Source organism: Rhinoderma darwinii, chromosome 4 (assembly GCF_050947455.1).
Source record: "Rhinoderma darwinii isolate aRhiDar2 chromosome 4, aRhiDar2.hap1, whole genome shotgun sequence".
NCBI lineage: Eukaryota > Metazoa > Chordata > Amphibia > Anura > Rhinodermatidae > Rhinoderma > Rhinoderma darwinii.
This window is the reverse complement of record NC_134690.1, coordinates 28,774,644-28,797,721: the sequence shown is the minus strand read 5'-3', so window position 1 is coordinate 28,797,721 and position 23,078 is coordinate 28,774,644. Positions and strand designations below refer to the sequence as shown.

General features: G+C 44.5%; 1 protein-coding gene across 1 annotated transcript in view; it reads left to right on the top strand.

Moving 5' to 3' along the window:
* The window catches only part of CYP39A1 (cytochrome P450 family 39 subfamily A member 1), an 81,565-nt gene that overhangs the window by 39,067 nt on the left and 19,420 nt on the right, over positions 1-23,078 (top strand). Inside the window, exons 8-11 of the mRNA XM_075860955.1 lie at positions 2,684-2,820; positions 4,326-4,421; positions 5,130-5,218; positions 15,476-15,563. Of these exons, the coding sequence (XP_075717070.1) occupies positions 2,684-2,820; positions 4,326-4,421; positions 5,130-5,218; positions 15,476-15,563 (410 nt within the window). The remainder of the gene's footprint in view (positions 1-2,683; positions 2,821-4,325; positions 4,422-5,129; positions 5,219-15,475; positions 15,564-23,078) is intronic.

Genomic DNA, 23,078 nt, shown 5'->3' with positions numbered 1-23,078 from the left:
ATGGGAGATTTTCAAATCTACTCTGGGTAATTATAGTGCAAAATTTATTCCTATAGGTAACAAGTATAAACGACTAAGACTAAATCCCACATGGCTTACACCTCCTGTGAAAGGGGCAATACATGACCAAAAAAGGGCATTTAAAAAATACAAATCTGAGGGTACATCTGTAGCCTTTGTAAAATATAAAGAGCTTAATAAAATCTGTAAAAATGTAATAAAATTAGCAAAAATACAAAATGAAAGGCAGGTGGCCAAGGATAGTAAAACAAATCCCAAAAAATTCTTCAAGTATATAAATGCTAAAAAGCCAAGGTCTGAACATGTAGGACCCCTAGATAATGGTAATGGGGAGTTGGTCACAGGGGATCAAGAGAAGGCAGAGTTACTAAATGGGTTCTTTAGCTCTGTATATACAACAGTAGAAAGAGCAGCTGATATAGCCGGTGCCAGTGCTGTTAATATATCAGTTGATATACTGAATTGGATGAATGTAGATATGGTCCAAGCTAAATTTAATAAAATAAATGTGCACAAGGCCCCGGGACCAGATGGGTTACACCCTAGAGTTCTTAAGGAGCTTAGTTCCGTTATTTCGGTCCCCCTCTTCATATTATTTAGAGATTCTCTAGTGACTGGAATAGTGCCAAGGGACTGGCGCAGGACAAATGTGGTGCCTATTTTCAAAAAGAGCTCTAGGTCTTCCCCGGGTAATTATAGACCAGTAGGCTCCACATCCATCGTGGGGAAAATGTTTGAGGGGCTATTGAGGGACTATATACAGAATTATGTGACAAAAAATAGTATTATAAGTGACAGCCAGCACGGTTTTACTAAGGACAGAAGTTGTCAAACTAACCTGATCTGTTTTTATGAAGAGGTGAGCAGAAGCCTAGACAGAGGGGCCGCTGTGGATTTAGTGTTTTTGGACTTTGCAAAGGCATTTGACACTGTCCCCCATAGACGTCTAATGGGTAAATTAAGGACTATAGAAAGGATGCCCTGGTGTTGGAAAAAATACAAAGAGCAACGAAGCTAATTAGGGGCATGGAGAATCTAAGTTATGAGGAAAGATTAAAAGAATTAAACCTATTTAGCCTTGAAAAAAGACGACTAAGGGGGGACATGATTAATTTATACAAATATATGAATGGCACATACAAAAAATATGGTGAAATCCTGTTCCATGTAAAACCCCCTCAAAAAACAAGGGGGCACTCCCTCCGTCTGGAGAAAAAAAGGTTCAACATGCAGAGGCGACAAGCCTTCTTTACTGTAAGAGCGGTGAATCTATGGAATAGCCTACCGCAGGAGCTGGTCACAGCAGGGACAGTAGATGGCTTTAAAAAAGGGTTAGATAATTTCCTAGAACAAAAAAGTATTAGCTCCTATGTGTAGAAATTTGTCCCTTCCCTTTTCCCGTCCCTTGGTTGAACTTGATGGACATGTGTCTTTTTTCAGCCATACTAACTATGTCAGGAAGTGGCAAAGAAAAACGAGGATCAACGCTGCCAGGAGGTGTAGTCAGAGGATCAGTACTGCCAGGAGGTGTAGTAGGAGGAACGGCAGCTCGTGCTTCCTGCCGACGAGCGAGAATGTTCAAGGCCTGGAGGAGTTGGTCATGTCGAGACCAGAGGTCCAGCATATCCGTCCGAATCTCTTGTGACGTCATCTTGGTCTTGGATCAACCAGCGGGGTCCATGGCCTGAGCTAACTGTCACGTTGGGTTCGTGGACCCACTGGGCCGTACCGCCTTGGCGGTATGGCAGCTGGCCAACAGGGCGCAGGTCAAAGTCTATAGTTCGTATAGGGTACCTGTGGCAGCTCGGACAGTAGCAAGGCAGGCTTGGCTGGGACTAGGCAGCGGGTAGACGTCAGGCGTGGAGTAGCAGGACAGGCATAGAATACAGCACAGCACTACTACAGCACAGCACGGCACTTGACCAGCATATCACGGGATACAGGATACACTGGGAACTGGAAAACACTGGGAGACCATTTGCATAGACAAACTAGGAAATTACAAACAACGCTCAGGCATAGAAGCAAGGGGCTGGGCCCCTCTTATAGTCCAGGGCACTCATGGGTTGATTAACCATTAAAGTCTGGTGCGCGCACTGCCCCTTTAAGAGTGGAAGTGAGCGCTGGGGTCAGCGCTCGCAGACCCATGGCTGCGGCTGTCAGGTGGAGAGTGGACCTGACGGCCCGCAGCCACGGACATGACACTCATTAACCACTTCATGACCAGGGTATTGCCCCCTTCCCTTTTTACTAGCAGTGTTCTCATCAAGACGGACGTTTTTTAATTTAAAACTAGCCTGGTAATCACCGCATCTTTGCCTTCAAAATCCCTCAGCAATCAGTGATTACCAGGGGAAGATGCGGATGGCCATACAATTCCCCTGCAGTGGCCACTACAGGGGAATTATAGTACTACATGCCAGCTTTAAATAAATGCTGACCATGTTCTGCATTAGTAGTTGGCAACAGTCTGGATTCTCATGGGATTCTCCCGCAAACTGGACCACGAAGTGGGTGGAGTTTATGCTAATTTTTCTTCAAAGGGGGGGTATTTCTTAGCCGTTTTTATCTACTACTGAGGCCTGAGGCACCAATCTTACATCTCACTCATATTGTTAGTGAAATGAAGTCTGATGAATATTTGTACTTTCGTCTCTTTTAGGAGGTAAACAACCATTGAATATAACAGAAGTAGAACTGGCGAAATTTCCATACATTAAATCCTGTATCCTCGAGGCCATACGGCTGAGGTCGCCAGGAGCCATTACCAGGAAAGTCCTCCAACCCTTAAAAGTTTATGTATGTAATTACTTTAAGCCAATGCAAAAAAACAAAAAACATATTTTTATATTGATCAGAAATCATGTATTGTGTGACCCGAGCCTCATGTTCCACCTGGTCTCTTAGTTATAAGTTATATTTTCTTCTGGCACCGCTGGGTGACAACCAATATGACCACTGTTGAGAATCCCACATGAGTTGTCACCCAATTGTCCTACTAAAGGGAGTGCCACTGTCCCTAATGGCCTGGGCAACTGGAGCTCTCACCCCGGCAACTTTCTGGGTACCTTACGGCATAATTATTTGAGCACTATATAGTAAATCATTTAGGAAGGAGCATCAATATAAAGTACCGTACAGGGCACCAATGACTGTAGGTGTAATAGCTCCTGTGTAAACAAGTAGCAATATTGGTTGTCACCCATCTTTACCAGACCTCTGAATGACTGAATGTATCACTCGAGCATAGTTGCTGTCATTTTTTTTCCCCCAGGGACACAGGGTGTAGCTTATGTGGTGGGTGTGTCGAATGGGGGCGTGGTTTATCTGCTGGGTGTGGATAATGGGGCGTGGCTTCCGTACCAGAATTCTGCATACAAGTAAACTTACAAAAATGTTTTTGGCTGACAACTACTATGGTGGCCAGTATCTCTCTCTGGTTATCTGGTTGCATACAGGCAGGTGATGTCTCACTTTATCACTGGGGCTAGGTGATATGTGCGGACCACTACTGGTAGTGTAAAAACTAGCGTAGATAGTGCCACACTCGGTGCCCTATGTAGATGGTGCTCCACACTGCCCCCAGTACATAGTGCCACACACTGCTTCCTGTAAATAGTGCCACATAGCCACCTGTAGAAAGTGCCACACGCACACGGCACCCTGTAGATAGTGGCACACACCCCCTTGTAGCTAGTGCCATCCACAGCCCCCTCTTTAGCTAGTGTCACCCACACAGCCCCCTGTAGCTAGTGTCACCCACACAGCCCCCTGTAGATAGTGCCACACTCCCCCTTTTATACATAGTACCACACTCCCCCTGTAGGCTGTGCCCAGGTACTACCCAAACAAATAAAAAACCTTATACTCACCTAGCACCATCCGCGCCAAGAACGAAGCTCCACAGCCTCCTCAGTCCTGCAGCCTACTAGGCACTGAGAGGGGATCATTGCAGCGCGATCCAGTGACGTCATCCCACCTTCATGCGCCGTGATCCTGTCCCTGCATCTTATAGGCTGTAGGCCTAACATGGCCTGTAGCCTAGTGAATGGCAGAGCAGGGTGCAAATCATTTCCTGCTCTGCCATAGGACGCAGATACAATTGAATAGTCGCCAATTACTGGGACACAGTCCAGGACCGTAATTTGCCAGGATTGTCTCTGTAACTTCAGGACAGTCCCGGCAAATTCTGGACTGTTGGCAACTATGCTGGAGAATCAGTCATTGTTGAAGCTGTAATAGCGACCATATTAGCTGTCCTGCCATGTGTGTCTATGTAACTTTGCTGTCTTCTGTCCATTCAGGATCATGAGGTCCCTGCCGGCGACCTGTTGATGTTATCTCCATACTGGCTTCACCGGAACCCAAAACACTTTCCGGAACCGCAGATGTTTAGACCAGTAAGTTCCTGCATTGGGTCATACTGCAAGGGACCTCTATGTTTGGATCATTCACACAAGCGTGAATCTCGTCTGTGTGCTGTGCGGGGAAACAACGCACAGCACACGACCCTATTGATTTCAATGGGGCCGTTCACACATGCGTACGTTTTCACGCAGCGACTGTCCGTTGCGTGGAATTCATTGCATGTCCTATATTGCTGCGTTTTCACGCACCCAGCTGCCCACATCCGTGTGCTGTCCGTGTTTTACGCATCAATTACATTGAAAAAAAAAGTGCTGCCGAAAAACACATGCCACACGCAAAGCACTGATTTAAGAGCGCAACGCACACGGACAAATTTACACACGTTTTTTACACGCGGAAATCTGTCACGCTCGTGTGAATGTAGCCTAAGACGTCCTTAAAGGGGAACTCCAGCAAAATCTGGACAGTGCGCGATCTCTTATACTCCAATTAAGGAAGTTTAAGCGCATAAATATATGATGTCCATCCACCTCGTGACAGATGCACTTTATTTAATTTTCATTGCATCCCTCCTCACACATTTACTTTCAGTTAGAATTTTTATTTTTTTTTCAAGCAAAACTTTGATTTCCCCTTTAAATATTCTGCATTAAAGCAATAACTATTATTATTCTAGCGAAATACAGTTCTGATTATTTACTTAAAGCCTCATTGGAAAAAATAATATTTTCTTCCCACAGGAACGTTGGAAAAAGGCAAATTTAGAGAAGAATGTTTTCCTAGATGGTTTTGTAGCCTTTGGCGGAGGAAAGTTCCAGTGCCCGGGAAGGTCAGTGATACAGCATGGCTGTGTTTATCCTCTGGCACAAGCAATGGTGGCTCAGTTCAGACTCCTCTGTACAATGCAGCGCTGGAGGGTTACACGCATTGCTAATCGGGACAAGCTGTAAATGTGTCTCGTCTGTGCTTGTTTTACTAGAGGCAATATTTAAAGGGCAAGCAGTCTCAGTGCGTATTTGCAGAAGCAATGGTACAGTAAAGTGGTAAAAACAGCTGAAACCCTTTTTTTTTATTCTGATGGTGACTCCCAGCATGCCTCAGGGTGCAGCTCAGATTTCATTATTTCTTTACCCTTGAAAGGAGCTACAGTTCTCTTTGTCGCTCCCTGATAAGTAATGCACTTACTATGAGGAGTGGGGGAAGGGAAGTGACAACACCTCTGAGCACATTTCTGGCTCTAAAAGTGGTTGTCTGACGTCAGTGCTGCTCCATCTGCCTGTCTATTAAGTGTCAAACCATACCAGCCTGCAAACAGAATGAAGCTTAACACTCTTCGTTCATACATAACTTAAAGAAGCAGTCAATTTTCAGATTCCAGCAGTATTTACCGGTCCAGCGTCTAGTTTCTGGATCGGCAGGAAGCACTCCCTCTAACGTCGTAATGCCGATTTACATTGCCCACCCGTTCCTACAAGTCCAGTGATCCCCTTGTCATCGGCACGAAAAAGGAGGCGTGTTAAGCATGGAGAAGATTCTCCTGGTACCGACATACGCTTATGAGATGGCGCGGTGACGTCTGTACAGGGAGAGTTTGAGTCAATCACCGTAAAAGGCGGCGTAAAGTGTGTGACATACATTCGTAGGGAGCAGGATGTGGGTTATGCAGTGAGATGGGGACCCCTTCCAGAACAGAGAAACCAGGAAGGTGTAGAGGTTCACTGTGGTATCACTTGAGCCAATGGAAGGCAAAAAATATAGCAATTTTCACAAACAAAGGAAAAAGAAATAAAGGTAATAACCACGTCATATTTTGGCAAAATAGATTTATAATAAAAAGGAAAAAAAGGAGTGCTTCTCTAAAGAAGACATGTCAGCTCTCCTGTGTGGTGTAGTATAGAGGATCTGTCAGCTCTCCAGTGTGGTGTAGCATAGAGGAGCTGTCAGCTCTCCTGTGTGGTGTAGTATAGAGGATCTGTCAGTTCTCATGTGTGGTGTAGTATAGAGGAGCTGTCAGCTCTCCTGTGTGGTGTAGTATAGCGGATATGTCCGCTCTCCTGTGTGATGTAGTATAGAGGACCTGTCAGTTCTCCTGTGTGGTGTAGTATAGAGGACATGTCAGCTCTCCTGTGTGGTGTAGTATAAAGGATATGTCAGCTCTCCTGTGTGGTGTAGTATAGAGGAGCTGTCAGCTCCCCTTTGTGGTATAGTATAGAGGATCTGTCAGCTCTCCTGTGTGGTGTAGTATAGAGGATCTGTCAGTGCTCCTGTGTGGTGTAGTGTAGAGGAGCTGTCGGCTCTCCTGTGTGGTGTAGTGTAGAGGAGCTGTCGGCTCTCCTGTGTGATGTAGTATAAAGGATCTGTCAGCTCTCCTGTGTGGTGTGGTATAGAGGATCTGTCAGTTCTCCTGTGTGGTGTAGTACAGAGGATCTGTCAGTGCTCCTGTGTGGTGTAGTGTAGAGGATCTTTCGGTTCTCCTGTGTGGTGTAGTATAGAGGAGCTGTTTGTTCTCCTGTGTGGTGTAGTATAGAGGAGCTGTCAGATCTCCTGTGTGGTGTAGTATAGAGGATCTGTCAGCTCTCCTATATGGTGTAGTATAGACGAGCTGTCAGCTCTTCTGTGTGGTGTAGTATAGAGGATATGTCAGCTCTTCTGTGTGGTGTAGTATAGAGGACCTGTCAGGTATCCTGTGTGGTGTAGTATAGAGGAGCTGTCAGCTCTCCTGTGTGGTATAGTATAGAGGACCTGCCAGTTCTCCTGTGTGGTGTAGTATAGAGGATCTGTCAGCTCTCCTGTGTGGTGTAGTATGTAGGATCTGTCAGCTCCCCTGTGTGGTGTAGTATAGAGGATCTGTCAGCTCTCCAGTGTGGTGTAGCATAGAGGAGCTGTCAGCTCTCCTGTGTGGTGTAGTATAGAGGATCTGTCAGTTCTCATGTGTGGTGTAGTATAGAGGAGCTGTCAGCTCTCCTGTGTGGTGTAGTATAGCGGATATGTCCGCTCTCCTGTGTGATGTAGTATAGAGGACCTGTCAGTTCTCCTGTGTGGTGTAGTATAGAGGACATGTCAGCTCTCCTGTGTGGTGTAGTATAAAGGATATGTCAGCTCTCCTGTGTGGTGTAGTATAGAGGAGCTGTCAGCTCCCCTTTGTGGTATAGTATAGAGGATCTGTCAGCTCTCCTGTGTGGTGTAGTATAGAGGATCTGTCAGTGCTCCTGTGTGGTGTAGTGTAGAGGAGCTGTCGGCTCTCCTGTGTGGTGTATTGTAGAGGAGCTGTCGGCTCTCCTGTGTGATGTAGTATAAAGGATCTGTCAGCTCTCCTGTGTGGTGTGGTATAGAGGATCTGTCAGTTCTCCTGTGTGGTGTAGTACAGAGGATCTGTCAGTGCTCCTGTGTGGTGTAGTGTAGAGGATCTTTCGGTTCTCCTGTGTGGTGTAGTATAGAGGAGCTGTTTGTTCTCCTGTGTGGTGTAGTATAGAGGAGCTGTCAGATCTCCTGTGTGGTGTAGTATAGAGGATCTGTCAGCTCTCCTATATGGTGTAGTATAGACGAGCTGTCAGCTCTTCTGTGTGGTGTAGTATAGAGGATATGTCAGCTCTTCTGTGTGGTGTAGTATAGAGGAGCTGTCAGGTATCCTGTGTGGTGTAGTATAGAGGAGCTGTCAGCTCTCCTGTGTGGTATAGTATAGAGGACCTGCCAGTTCTCCTGTGTGGTGTAGTATAGAGGATCTGTCAGCTCTCCTGTGTGGTGTAGTATGTAGGATCTGTCAGCTCCCCTGTGTGGTGTAGTATAGAGGAGCTGTCAGTTCTCCTGTGTGGTGTAGTGTAGAGGATCTGTCAGCTCTCCTGTGTGGTGTAGTATAGAGGATCTGTCAGCTCTCCTGTGTGGTGTAGTATGTAGGATCTGTCAGCTCCCCTGTGTGGTGTAGTATAGAGGAGCTGTCAGTTCTCCTGTGTGGTGTAGTGTAGAGGATCTGTCAGCTCTCCTGTGTGGTGTAGTATAGAGGAGCTGTCAGCTCTCATGTGTGGTGTAGTATAGAGGAGCGGTCAGCTCTCCTGTGTGGTGTGGTATAGAGGAGCTGTCAGCTCTCCTGTGTGGTGTAGTATACAGGAGCTGTCATTTCTCCTGTATGGTGTAGTATAGAGGATCTGTCAGCTCTCCTGTGTGGTGTAGTATAGAAGAGCTGTCAGTTCTCCTGTGTGGTGTAGTATAGAGGATCTGTCAGTTCTCATGTGTGGTGTAGTATAGAGGAGCTGTCAGCTCTCCTGTGTGGTGTAGTATAGAGGATCTGTCAGCTCTCCTGTGTGGTGTAGTATAGAGGATCTGTCAGTGCTCCTGTGTGGTGTAGTGTAGAGGAGCTGTCGGCTCTCCTGTGTGGTGTAGTATAGAGGAGCTGTCAGCTCTCCTGTGTGGTGTAGTATAGAGGAGCGGTCAGCTCTCCTGTGTGGTGTGGTATAGAGGAGCTGTCAGCTCTCCTGTGTGGTGTAGTATAGAGGAGCTGTCATTTCTCCTGTATGGTGTAGTATAGAGGATCTGTCAGTTCTCATGTGTGGTGTAGTATAGAGGAGCTGTCAGCTCTCCTGTGTGGTGTAGTATAGCGGATATGTCCGCTCTCCTGTGTGATGTAGTATAGAGGACATGTCAGCTCTCCTGTGTGGTGTAGTATAGAGGACCTGTCAGTTCTCCTGTGTGGTGTAGTATAGAGGACATGTCAGCTCTCCTGTTTGGTGTAGTATAGAGGACCTGTCAGCTCTCCTGTGTGGTGTAGTATAGAGGATCTGTCAGCTCTCCTGTGTGGTGTAGTATAGAGGATCTGTCAGTGCTCCTGTGTGGTGTAGTGTAGAGGAGCTGTTGGCTCTCCTGTGTGGTGTAGTGTAGAGGAGCTGTCGGCTCTCCTGTGTGATGTAGTATAAAGGATCTGTCCGCTCTCCTGTGTGGTGTGGTATAGAGGATCTGTCAGTTCTCCTGTGTGGTGTAGTACAGAGGATCTGTCAGTGCTCCTGTGTGGTGTAGTGTAGAGGATCTTTCCGTTCTCCTGTGTGGTGTAGTATAGAGGAGCTGTTTGTTCTCCTGTGTGGTGTAGTATAGAGGAGCTGTCAAGTTCTCCTGTGTGGTGTGGTATAGAGGATCTGTCAGCTCTCCTGTGTGGTGTAGTATAGAGGATCTGTCAGCTCTCCTGTGTGGTGTAGTATAGAGGATCTGTCAGCTCTCCTGTGTGGTGTAGTATAGAGGATCTGTCCGTTCTCCTGTGTGTTGTAGTATAGAGGATCTGTCAGCTCCCCTGTGTGGTGTAGTATAGAGGATCTGTTAGCTCCCCTGTGTGGTGTAGTATAGAGGATCTGTCAGTTCTCCTGTGTGGTGTAGTATAGAGGATCTATCAGCTCTCCTGTGTGGTGTAGTATAGAGGAGCTGTCAGCTCTCCTGTGTGGTGTAGTATAGAGGAGCTGTCAGTTCTCCTGTGTGGTGTAGTATAGAGGAGCTGTCAGTTCTCCTGTGTGGTGTAGTATAGAGGAGCTGTCAGCTCTCCTGTGTGGTGTAGTATAGAGGAGCTGTCAGCTCTCCTGTGTGGTGTAGTATAAAGGAGCGGTCAGTTCTCCTGTGTGGTGTAGTATAGAGAACCTGTCAGCTCTCCTGTGTGGTGTAGTATAGAGGAGCTGTCAGCTCTCCTGTGTGGTGTAGTATAGAGGAGCTGTCAGCTCTCCTGTGTGGTGTAGTATAGAGGAGCGGTCAGTTCTCCTGTGTGGTGTAGTATAGAGAACCTGTCAGGTCTCCTGTGTGGTGTAGTATAGAGGACCTGCCAGTTCTCATGTGTGGTGTTGTATAGAGGATCTGTCAGTTCTCCTGTGTGGTGTAGTATAGAGGAGCTGTCAGCTCCCCTGTGTGGTGTAGTATAGAGGATCTGTTAGCTCTCCTGTGTGGTGTAGTATAGAGGATCTGTCAGCTCCCCTGTGTGGTGTAGTATAGAGGATCTGTTAGCTCTCCTGTGTGGTGTAGTATAGAGGATCTGTCAGTTCTCCTGTGTGGTGTAGTATAGAGGATCTGTCAGCTCTCCTGTGTGGTGTAGTATAGAGGAGCTGTCAGCTCTCCTGTGTGGTGTAGTATAGAGGATCTGTCAGCTCTCCTGTGTGGTGTAGTATAGAGGAGCTGTCAGTTCTCCTGTGTGGTGTAGTATAGAGGAGCTGTCAGCTCTCCTGTGTGGTGTAGTATAGAGGAGCGGTCAGTTCTCCTGTGTGGTGTAGTATAGAGAACCTGTCAGCTCTCCTGTGTGGTGTAGTATAGAGGAGCTGTCAGCTCTCCTGTGTGGTGTAGTATAGAGGAGCTGTCAGCTCTCCTGTGTGGTGTAGTATAGAGGAGCGGTCAGTTCTCCTGTGTGGTGTAGTATAGAGGATCTGTCAGGTCTCCTGTGTGGTGTAGTATAGAGGACCTGCCAGTTCTCATGTGTGGTGTAGTATAGAGGATCTGTCAGTTCTCCTGTGTGGTGTAGTATAGAGGAGCTGTCAGCTCTCCGGACATCCCTGATTTAGGAAATACTTGTATTACTTATAAAATAAAGAAAACCATACCATTTTGCCTAGATATAACTTTTCCTTATGAAAGGAACCCGTGAAACCCAGCCTTAGGAAAGAAGGGCATACACTTGATTGGTTACTGTATTGTTTTACTTTGATATGTTTTTTTATTACTGTTACGGGAGTCATTCACGTGTTTTCCCCTTTTAATTGTTATTGTGGTTCGGTGTTTTGTTGCATTGCTTGCTCACTACTTGTGTTGGTGAGACATCCTGTCATCAGGTTATTTATACCTCATAGTCCGGCCCTGATGTTGCTTTTAAAAAATAAGAAGAGCACTTAGCGTGTGAAAGCCACAACGCCCCTTATCTGTATAGCTGCTGGCTGAAAGACACAATACAACTTTTCCGATGTCTGACTGGCGCCAGGTCAGAATTCATGTCTCTCTTCCTAATACTTGTATTATTATTATTATTTCACCTTATTCCATTTTCCTCTTAATTTGTAACATCTCCCAAAACCTATAAATCCACTATTGTTGTGTACATTTAGTTTTTACTTTTTGATCAGGAACTCTTGAAATGAGTCATCTAACCTTGATCACCAGTCTGTTTTTTCATGAAAAAAACTTGTGAAGCTTTTGCAGCCTATAAAGGGATTATACAGGTTTTAAAATTAATAGCCTATCCTTAGGATAGGCCATCAATATTAGATCGGTGGTGGTCCGACTCTCGGCGCTCCCACCAATCAGCTATTTGAACGAGCCGCGAGTCGGACCCCCACTAAGAATCGTACCCCCACTGATCTATTACCGATGGCCCATTCTAAGGATAGGCCATCAATTTTAAAAACCCGGATAACCCCTTTAACTTGTCAATGGTCCTGACCTGTAACAACAACTGGTGGGTGATGTTTAGGGTCTCTATTACTCAACTCTCCTTGCTTGCTCTCTTCCTGCTGCTTCGTATGTTTCCGCTAGCTGCATTGTGCCACTGTGGCGACCAGTGTTTTCCCATGACGCCCCCAAACATTCACTGTCCGAGTGTTTTGTCCCCTTTGCCTGCCACTTGTCCTGACTTTTTGTTTTCTTGGATGTCCTGGCTCTGACTCTTCGTAACGTTTTTGGTACTGTACCTGAGTTTCTACCTGGTCGTGACCTCTCGGCTGCTGACTTCCGACCCCAAACTTTTGTCTGCATTGGTGACCTTTCATCTGCTCCCCAAAACCAATACCATTACCACCTGACCTTCGCCTTGACCTCCGGCTTTACTTTGACTTAGACATCTGGTTTTATTAGTGCAGTTGCCACCAATAATAGACTATTCTGGCAAGACTACAACAATGACCATACCATACGTCAAGGGTGAAGTCAAGGACTCCCTTGGATGCCGCCCAAATTATCCTGTGTCAATCCATAATCTAGACGAGTATCCACTAGCTGCCTGCATAACAAGATTTTGGTTAGAATTCTATCACAAAAGACTTTGGTAGAAAATTTAGTTCCTTTACTTTAGCAATTAAAGGAGTTGTAGCCTCCCTTCCCCCACACAAGTGAAGGAGAATCGAGTTCTCCAACTTGGGACAGAAGGCTCATACATGGGGGTGTAGCTTTAGGAGATGCAGAGATATCAGTCACACATTGGCCATGGTGCTTGAGGATGGCCCAAAGGCCCCTTTGCAATATCTCTCCCTACCTTGGCACTGGACACAGGGGCAAAAGTGGGGCAAGAGGTTGTAATTGATGGGAAAGTCCATCATTTGGCAATGCATTAGGGATCTTGTACAAAGTTCATGTAGGTTATTTTTTGAAAATATTTTGGAAAATTATACACAGGTCACTCTAATTATTATAATTGTGATCTTGTTTACATAACTTAACTTTTCTGCAGAACAATGAATGAGTTAATCCCGAACTGAAATCTCTTCCATTTTTCACATAGTCTATTTTTGGCTGAGGCTTGGGATCATTGGGTCTCCAGGGAATCAAGCAGACAGTATCAGACCCATGTTTATCATCTCATGCAGTGGACACTGCGCCATGCAGTTCAGAGATCTTAAGTCTTTAAAAGACCACTCCGTGACCACATGACCTCCTGAAGCTCCACCCCATTGTCAACTCTATCTGCCTGTTAAGTGGTGTCAGGAAAAATTTCAATGATTCTGATGCAATTCTTCACTTTATGTCACTAGCTCTGTCAGCCACTACTCGGGAATAACACCTATTTCTCACTTCCCTTAGTGATATCACCATTTCTGTCTTTCAGAAGTGATGTCATTCATCTAGTATGTCACTAGTGCCATCTTCCTTTTAATGTCATTAGTTCTCTCAGTGATATTACTAGTTGCATTCTTACCGTGATGACGCTATTTCTGTATTATTTTGATGATTATCAATGATGTCACTACTTCAATCATCCATCTGTGATTTCACCAGTTCATTCACCACTCAGCAATGTCAATAATTCTGTCTTAACTCAGTGATGTCACTGGTTTTGTCTTTTCCCAGCTATGTCCTAATATTGCCTTAGTGATGTCATATTTCAGTAATGTCACTTATTTAGTCACTACTTAAAGATTTCACAAATTCTGTGTTTTCTCAATGATGTCTTTCGTTTTAGCGATGTCAGCTGTTCTGGCTTCCCTCAGTAATATCCTCTTTTTATGTTGTTATTAGTTCAATTACTACTTAGTGATGTCAGTGGTTCTGTCTTATCTTATTAAAGTCACTAGTTACATTTTCCCTCAGTGATGGAATATGTCTGTAATGGCTTAGTCGCAGCTTAGTGATGTCACAAGTCCTGTCTTCTCTCTGTGATGTCACTGGTTCTGTTCTGATTCTCTTATTGAAGTCACTAGTTTCATCTTCCCTCAGTGATTTCATAATGTTGGGATTTCACAGTCATTATTTAGTGATGTCACAAGTCCTCTTCTCTCTCGGTAATTACACTAATTCTGTCTCCTCTATGTCATGTCACTAATTTTGTCTATTACTGCATCTGCCTTCTCATTGTGATGTCTCTGGTTTTGTCTTCTCTCAATGATGTCAAAAGTTCTGCCTTTTCTTTTTGATATCACTCATTCTGTATTCTCTCTGTGAAGTCACTGGTTCTGTCTTCTCTGTGATGTGCCTTGTTCTGCCTTCTCTTTGTGATGTCACTAGTACTGTCTTCTTCTCCCTGTGATATCACTATTTCTGTCTTCTCTCTGTGATATCACTCGTTCTGCGTTCTCTCTGTGAAGTCACTGGTTCTGTCTTCTCTGTGATGTGCCTTGTTCTGACTTCTCTTTGTGATGTCACTAGTACTGTCTTCTCCCTATTATATCACTGTTTCTGTCTTCTCTCTGTGATGTCACTTGTTCTGTATTCTCTCTGTGAAGTCACTCGATCTTCTTTCTGAGATTTCACTAGTTCTGTCTCCTTCCTGTAATCTCTTTAGTTCTATCTTTTTCTCGAATGTCACTAGGTTTATATTTTCCACTGTGGTGTCACTAGTACTTCCTTCTTGATTGCCATCCCTGTAGGTCTTCTTCTCCAAATGAACAGGTTGAGATCCCTATGCTGGTTCTTCACACACATCTTGTACATGCCTTAAAGGGTTTGATCGCTTAAAAAAAACCCCTTCAGTAATGCATTGTAAACATTATTCTAGTAAACTTGCTAATATGTCTTATACGAAGTTCTGCGCTGTTTTCCTGCATTCTTAATCCACGTTCCTTGTTATGACAGCTGTATCTTCCGGGCGCCTGCCCCTGCTGTCCATAATATGACCGCAGATGGAGAAGCATATGGCCAGACACATCACTCTGCATCCCCTATTGCAACACACTGCGTCCAGGAAAATAGCGTGGGCGCAGTGTGTTACTAATACTAAACTGTATCTAAAATTCTTTATTCCCATATTCGGTCAATTGTTGAGTTTGAACAGCCCTTTCTTATTTTGGAGGTCCCAATATTCAGAAGCTGGTAGTCCTACTGTGGGATCCAAAATGTTTATGCTGGTTCTCCTAGCATTGGTACTACGGATGAAATGGTGCCCATTTGAATCAGCCAATACGAGTGTCAATGCTGCTCTGAGCTTTACGGAACAGAGTAGGATCTATAGGTGGGGAATTCGTTTCTTTACATACTTTATGTCTTTGTTGGGTCCCATTGACACCGGGTTATAGGACTTGTTCTATATTTGATTGTTTGAGTCTTAGGCTGGCTTCACACGACCATGTTACGTCCGTAATGGACGGAACGTATTTCGGCCGGAAGTCCCGGACAGAACACACTGCAGGGAGCCGGGCTCCTTGCATCATAGTTATGTACGATGCTAGGAGTCCCTGCCTCTCCATGGAACTACTGTCCCGTACTGAAAACATGATTACAGTACAGGACAGTTGTCCTGCAGCGAGGCAGGGACTCTTAGCGTCGTACATAACTATGATGCTAGGAGCCCGGCTCCCTGCAGTGTGTTCGGTCCGGGACTTCCGGCCGAAATACGTTCCGTCCATTACGGACCGAACATGCTCGTGTGAATCCAGCCTTACACATAAAACATTGTCTCAATAGCTGATATCTGGATACTTGTTTTATTCAGGTGGTTTGCACTGATGGAAATCCAAATGCTGCTTGTTCTGATGCTGTACAAGTATGAATTCCAACTCTTGGATCCTGTTCCCAAACAGGTACTTGGTCAATTTATTTATAATTCACAGCTGTTCTTAAAGGCTATGTAAACCTTTGAAAGGCAACTTTTTTTTAAAATAAATAATAACAAAAAGGTCAATCAGTATGTTTGGTGCAACTTTATAATTTGTTTTTATTAAAAATTATTTTTACTTTTTGAGATACAGCTGCTTTGTATCCTGTATAAAGAGCAGCTGTATCTTTCGCTAAGACCTGAATCCGTCAGTCCCGTGGACCTGACCGGTTCAGTGTCAGCGATCCACGCAGGATCCACCTGTAATCTACCACATCATTGTTATGAACTTAGATGTGATCGGTAAAGGTATGTGCACACACAAACTCAAAAACGTCTGAAAATACGGAGCAAGGGAAAACAGCTCCTGATTTTCAGGCGTTTTTTAATCAAACTCACGTTTTTAGCTTTTTTACAGCCGTTTTTGGAGCTGTTTTTCTATAGAGTCAATGAAAAACGGCTCCAAAAACGTCCCAAGAAGTGACATGCACTTCTTTTTCGCGGGCGTCTTTTTATGTGCCGTTTTCGGAAAACGAGGTGTAAAAAAACGCCCCGTCTGAACAGAACGCAGTATTTCCCATTGAAATCAATGGGCAGATGTTTGGAGGCGTTCTGCTTCCGATCTTTCAGACGTTTTTCAAGACATTTACGGCCCGAAAAACGTCTGAAAACACTCCGTGTGCACATACCCTAATGGCTCGATCCTGCAAGTCAGAGACACGCAGGACCCGTAGACACTAAGGCTGGTTTCACACAGAGTTTTTTTTACGAGTTTTTTGACGTGGAAACCGCGCCGCAAAACTTGTCAAAAACCAGCCGAAAATGCCTCCCATTGATGTCAATGGGAGGCGTAGGTGTCTTTTTCCCGCGAGCGGTAAAACCGTATCGCGGGAGAAAGAAGGGACATGCCTCTGACCTCCCATTGACATCAATGGTAGGCAGAGAAAGTGTATTTCGCTGAGTTTTATGCCTATGGCGCTTAATGGCTGCGGGCGAAAAACGCTGCGAAAATCGAGGAAACTTCCAAACGGAATTTTGAGGCAGAATTTCCGCCTGCAAAAAACTCTGTGTGAACCCGGCCTAAACCTGTCAGACCTGACGGGAACAGGATTTAGCGCTAGATACAGCTGCTCTGTATAGAGAATACAAAGCAGCTGTACCTCAAAAAGTAAAAATAATTATTAATAAAAACGATTTATAAAGTTGCACCAAACACACTGACTGACCTGTTTATTAAAAACAAAAAAATGCCTTTCAAAGGTTTACATAGATTTTAATGCTTATGCATCCTCAGCCTCACCAGAGGAAAAAAAATCTTCTTGACATACCAGATCTATTCAGAAGTATTTGCTTTAATAATCAGCAGCTGCCACGGGATAAGGAGCTATGGAAATATTGATGTCAGCGAGACTCAGCGACATCTGCTCGACCCTCTTGACACTAGTGATAATTGCCCCTCTATCATCTGAGACGGTTATAGAGGGCCGATGGGGCCCGCTGCGGAACACTTTTTCAGAAAAACATTTTCTATTCTTTTTGATAAGATTTATTTTTTCCTAAAATAACAGGAAATGTAAGTATCGTCTTTTCTAATGTCCTATGTGGCCGCTTATGAGCTATTTTGGGCTCCTGCTCAGGAAAGAGATGTCGGGTGACCACCAATAATGGCAGCCATTGCTGTGCCCACAGGTCATGTAGTTGATCTTTTTTTATAACGCAATCATCAATTTATGGATTTATAGTTCGTTCACACTTGGCATGGGATGGGAAAAACCTCTAGTTAATAACGCAAATTAGCCACGGTTTAATTTCACCTTTTATTACCGCTCAGGATTTTTTTTTACATGCTTCCTATTTCCCCGAATATCGTCTATGAGAGAAAAATGTGGCACAAAAAAGTGGCCTGTAAGGCAAATCTCACGACTTTCAAACAGTAAAGCGTAAACGACATGTTGCTAGGGTAAAGTGGAACCGCTGCCAATAGCAACCAATCAGGTTTTTGCTTTCATTTTCCAAAAGGCCTATGAAAAGAGCTGGTTGCTATTGGCAACTGCTCCACTTTTCCCTTGTGCCAGTTTTGATAAATCTCCACCAATAAGACGTTATTTATAAAACGTATCCATATAAGGGTGAAAATGTTGTAAACCTGCGCCGTTTTTATAAAGGATCTGGTAGCCGTTTTTTATAAAGCTTTTGGTCGCCGTTTTTTGCATGGTTTCCTCAGTTTGCGGTTTAATTTGTCACAAGCGCGTGACATGTTTTAACGCGCAAGCAATATTTTCTACGCAATAAAAAATAATGCATCGGGCAGCCTAGGTCACACCTGATGTACGATGTAGATGCGTCATTATATTTATTTTGTAAATGATCTGCCAGGCACAGCTTCTGTGTCAACGCCCATAGGTAATCAGTCTGCACCTGCTTCTATGTCTGGGAGACTGACTCCATCTTCCACCACCCAGGATGGCAGACTTAGGAGTGGGAGAGCCTATCACAGCCTGGCCAGATGGAGCTAGCTGCCGCCCTTTGTCTATTTATACCTTCATTTCCTGCTTCTCCTTTGCCTGTGATTCTGCTTGTTTCCTGGCCCTGCTGCAGCTTCTTGAACTATTTGACCCTGCTTCATATTGACCCTGGCTTACTGACTACTCTCCTGCTCTGCGTTTGGTACCTCGTACACTCCTGGTTTGACTCGGCTCGTTCACCACTCTTGTTGCTCACGGTGTTGCCGTGGGCAACTACCCAATTTCCCTTAGCTCTGTGTACCCTTGTCTGTTTTTCTGTCGTGCACTTACTGAGCGTAGGGACCGTCGCCCAGTTGTACCCCGTCGCCTAGGGCGGGTCGTTGCAAGTAGGCAGGGACTGAGTGGCGGGTAGATTAGGGCTCACTTGTCTGTTTCCCTACCCCCATCATTACATATTTGTTTGACTTTTCAGCTTTAAGCGAGAACGCTTCAACCTATAGAGCTAAATTTTCTTATGTGTCATATCTAATTGCGCACATTTATAAAAAGCGTAACTCCTCAACAATGTACGCGTTAGGTGGCTGACATTGCCAACACAAAATGCCTCAAAAATCTGTCTCAAGAAATCCTCAAAAACCGTCAGAATTATAAAAACCGCCTCCAAAACACCCTTACACTTCTCCATATGTACAACACTGTGACATTTGTAGCGGAAGATCACAGTATTAGGCTTTGTTCACACGCTTACTAAAAAACGGCTGAAAATACGAAACTGTTTTCAAGGGAAAATAGCTCCTGATTTTCAGACATTTTTTAAGCAAACTAGCGTTTTTCGTTGCGGTCATTTTTGGAGCTGTTCTTCTATAGAGTCAATAAAAAACGGCAGTTTTTACGTAACGTTTTTTGAAAATGAGGCGTAAAAAAACACCCCGTTGGCACAGAACGCCGTATTTCCCATTGAAATGGGAAGTTGTTTGTATGCGTTATGCTTCCGATTTAACAGAAGATTTAAGGGCCAAAAAACGGCTGAAAATAGGTCGTGTGAACATACCCTTAGGGCTTATTCAGACGAACGTAAAATACGTCCGTGCAACGCGCGTGATTTTCACGCACGTCGCACGGACCTATGTTAGCCGATGGGGCAGTGCAGACAGTCAGTGATTTTTGCGCAGCGTGAGTCCGCTGCGTAAAAGTCATGACATGTCCTATATTTGTGTGTTTTTAGAGCATCACGCACCCATTGAAGTCAATGGGTGCGTGAAAATCACGCGCAGCACACAGAAGCACTTCCGTGTGACACGGGTGATTCGCGCAACAGCAGTAAAAAGTATGAATGAAAACAGAAAAGCACCACGTGCTACAAACATACAAACAGAGTGTCATAATGATGGCGGCTGCGCGAAAATCACGCAGCCATGCATCATATTCGGCTGACACACGGAGCTGTTAAGTGCCTTTTGCGCGTGCAAAACGTACACGCTCCTGATATTCAGACGTTTTTGTAGCAACTCGCGTATTTTGCGGCCGTTTTTGGAGCTGTTTTTAAATTGAGTCAATGAAAAACGGTTCCAAAAACGTCCCAATAAATGACATGCACTTTTTACGCGCGTATTTTGAAAACGACGCGTAAAATTACGCCTCGTGGGAACAGAACATCGTAAATCCCATTGCAAGCAAAAGGCAGATGTTTGGAGGTGTAATGGTGCCATTTTTTTCAGGCGTAATTCAAGGCGTAAACGGCCCGAATTACGTCTTAAAACAGTGCATACCCTCAGAGTTCACAAGTGGCGTAAACACTCCGGATTTTCCACAATGGATTTCACTGCAGAAAATCCGCAGCGTATTATAGTAGCAGCAGAGTGGATGAGATTTGAACAAACCTTAACCACAAGCTGTGGGAAAAATCTGCCGAAAAAACTTTCATAAACCCAGTGCAGTTTTTTAATCCGCAGCAGGTCAATTTACAGTGAAGGAAATAAGTATTTGATCCCTTGCTGATTTTGTAAGTTTGCCCACTGTCAAAGACATGAACAGTCTAGAATTTTTAGGCTAGGATAATTTTACCAGTGAGAGATAGATTATATAAAAAAACAGAAAATCACATAGTCAAAATTATATATATTTATTTGCATTGTGCACAGAGAAATAAGTATTTGATCCCCTTCCAACCATTAAGAGTTCAGCCTCCTCCAGACCAGTTACACGCTCCAAATCAACTTGGTGCCTGCATTATAGACAGCTCTTACATGGTCACCTGTATAAAAGACTCCTGTCCACAGACTCAATTAATCAGTCTGACTCTAACCTCTACAACATGGGCAAGACCAAAGAGCTTTCTAAGGATGTCAGGGACAAGATCATAGACCTGCACAAGGCTGGAATGGGCTACAAAACCATAAGTAAGACGCTGGGTGAGAAGGAGACAACTGTTGGTGCAATAGTAAGAAAATGTAAGACATACAAAATGACTGTCAATCGACATCGATCTGGGGCTCCATGCAAAATCTCACCTCGTGGGGTATCCTTGATCCTGAGGAAGGTGAGAGCTCAGCTGAAAACTACACGGGGGGAACTTGTTAATGATCTCAAGGCAGCTGGGACCACAGTCACCAAGAAAACCATTGGTAACACATTACGCCGTAATGGACTAAAATCCTGCAGTTCCCGCAAGGTCCCCCTGCTCAAGAAGGCACATGTACAGGCCCATCTGAAGTTTGCAAATGAACATCTGGATGATTCTGAGAGTGATTGGGAGAAGGTGCTGTGGTCAGATGAGACTAAAATTGAGCTCTTTGGCATTAACTCAACTCGCCGTGTTTGGAGGAACAGAAATGCTGCCTATGACCCAAAGAACACCGTCCCCACTGTCAAGCATGGAGGTGGAAACATTATGTTTTGGGGGTGTTTCTCTGCTAAGGGCACAGGACTACTTCACCGCATCAATGGGAGAATGGATGGAGCCATGTACCGTCAAATCCTGAGTGACAACCTCCTTCCCTCCACCAGGACATTAAAAATGGCTCGTGGCTGGGTCTTCCAGCACGACAATGACCCGAAACATACAGCCAAGGCAACAAAGGAGTGGCTCAAAAAGAAGCACAGTAAGGTCATGGAGTGGCCTAGCCAGTCTCCAGACCTTAATCCCATCGAAAACTTATGGAGGGAGCTGAAGATTTGAGTTGCCAAGCGACAGCCTCGAAATCTTAATTATTTACAGATGATCTGCAAAGAGGAGTGGGCCAAAATTCCATCTAACATGTGTGCAAACCTCATCATCAACTACAAAAAACATCTGACTGCTGTGCCTGCCAACAAGGGTTTTACCACCAAGTGTTGTCTTGTTTGCCAAAGGGATCAAATACTTATTTCTCTGTGCACAATGCAAATAAATATATATAATTTTGACTATGTGATTTTCTGTTTTTTTTTTTAAATATAATCTATATCTCACTGGTAAAATTAACCTAGCCTAAAAATTCTAGACTGTTCATGACTTTGACAGGGGGCAAACTTACAAAATCAGCAAGGGATCAAATGCTTATTTCCTTCACTGTATATGCAGCGAATTGCAGTTTTTCTGTTGCAGGTTTTCCCCATTGAATTCAGTGGGAGGTAAAACTTGCAACAAATGCCAAATTTAGCGTTTTTTGTTTTTTTTTGCGGTGGAAAATGAATAAAAAAAGTTTATACTTACAGCCCGGCTGTTGTCATAGCGACGCTTTCTTCTGTTCTTCTTCCTGGGATAACGTTTTATCCCATGTGACTGCTGCAGCCAATCACAGGCTGCAGCGGTCACATGGGCTGCATCGTCATCCCAGGAGGTCGGCCAGGACGGGAACAGAAGAATGCATTGCTATGACAACGGAGACCGTTTTATGTATAAACTTTTTTTTTTTCAGCCACTGTTTTCCGCAGTGGAGATTTTGTCCGAAAAACGACACCACAATTTGGTGCGGTTTTTCGGCCGGAATTCCCTGCGGGTTCCAGGATGGATATACTGTGTACTTTTATGCAGCGTATCCGCCCTGTGTGAACATGGCCCTAGCGGTGAAGGGGAAACCTCCGGCCACTTCCAACAGCTGATCGGCTGAGAATAGGCCATCAATTTTCTGTCAGCGGACAACCACTTTAATGGAAACTCCAAATACAATTTTGTTCTTGTATATAACGGTATTATCCTATACATTTTCCAAAAAATAGCGCCATACAGTATGTATAGTTCTCCCAATATTAAGAGTGCCCCTAGAAACAGTGGCATGCAGTGCCTAAAAAGTAAGTCATAGACAGTGCCCCCCAAACCTTGTGCACGCAGTATAGTCATATACTTAGAAAACAAGAAAATATTATATATTTTATTTTAGAAATGCAATATAGGTTGTCACCCAGCTTTCCCAGGCTCCTGAATGCCAAGTTATGCAGTAAAAACAAAATCCCTTTACTGCATGTTGCCTTTTAAAGACCTGGGCAAGCAGAGTGACCACCTCAGTAATAGTGGCCATATTGGTTGTCACCCAACTTTCCCAGAAACCGTTGTTACTAAGGAACTGGCGAATAAAAATTTTAAGTACGTGACGACCCAAATATTTTTTCGATTAGAGGTGTTGCTCGCTGTAAGCTTCTTCTTAATGGACCACCTCCTCTTTGTTTTCACCAGTTAATCGAGCCCCTTGGCACCAAGGATTACGTGGCATCTCGTTAACTTAATCAATCCAGTGCCACAGTGGAAAGTCCGGGTCACAGCAGTGTGATGTGACGCCGACCATTGCCTGACATATTTCTCATTGTTGTCGCATGAATCAGAGATTGAAAGGGGAAAATGAGTGTTGATAGCTGTGTATGCGCTGGATTCGGTCCACCCCGCTGAAGGAATGATGACCTTGAGCGGTATTGCTAACATTTGCGTATCATATAACATTATGTACGGGACAAGATGCCGACTGGCTGGAGATCGCAGACATAAGGGTCATTTACTTATGCAGCTTCATCATTTCATTCGTAGGTCGCAGTTATTTTTTCCTGGAAAGCACCTATTAGAT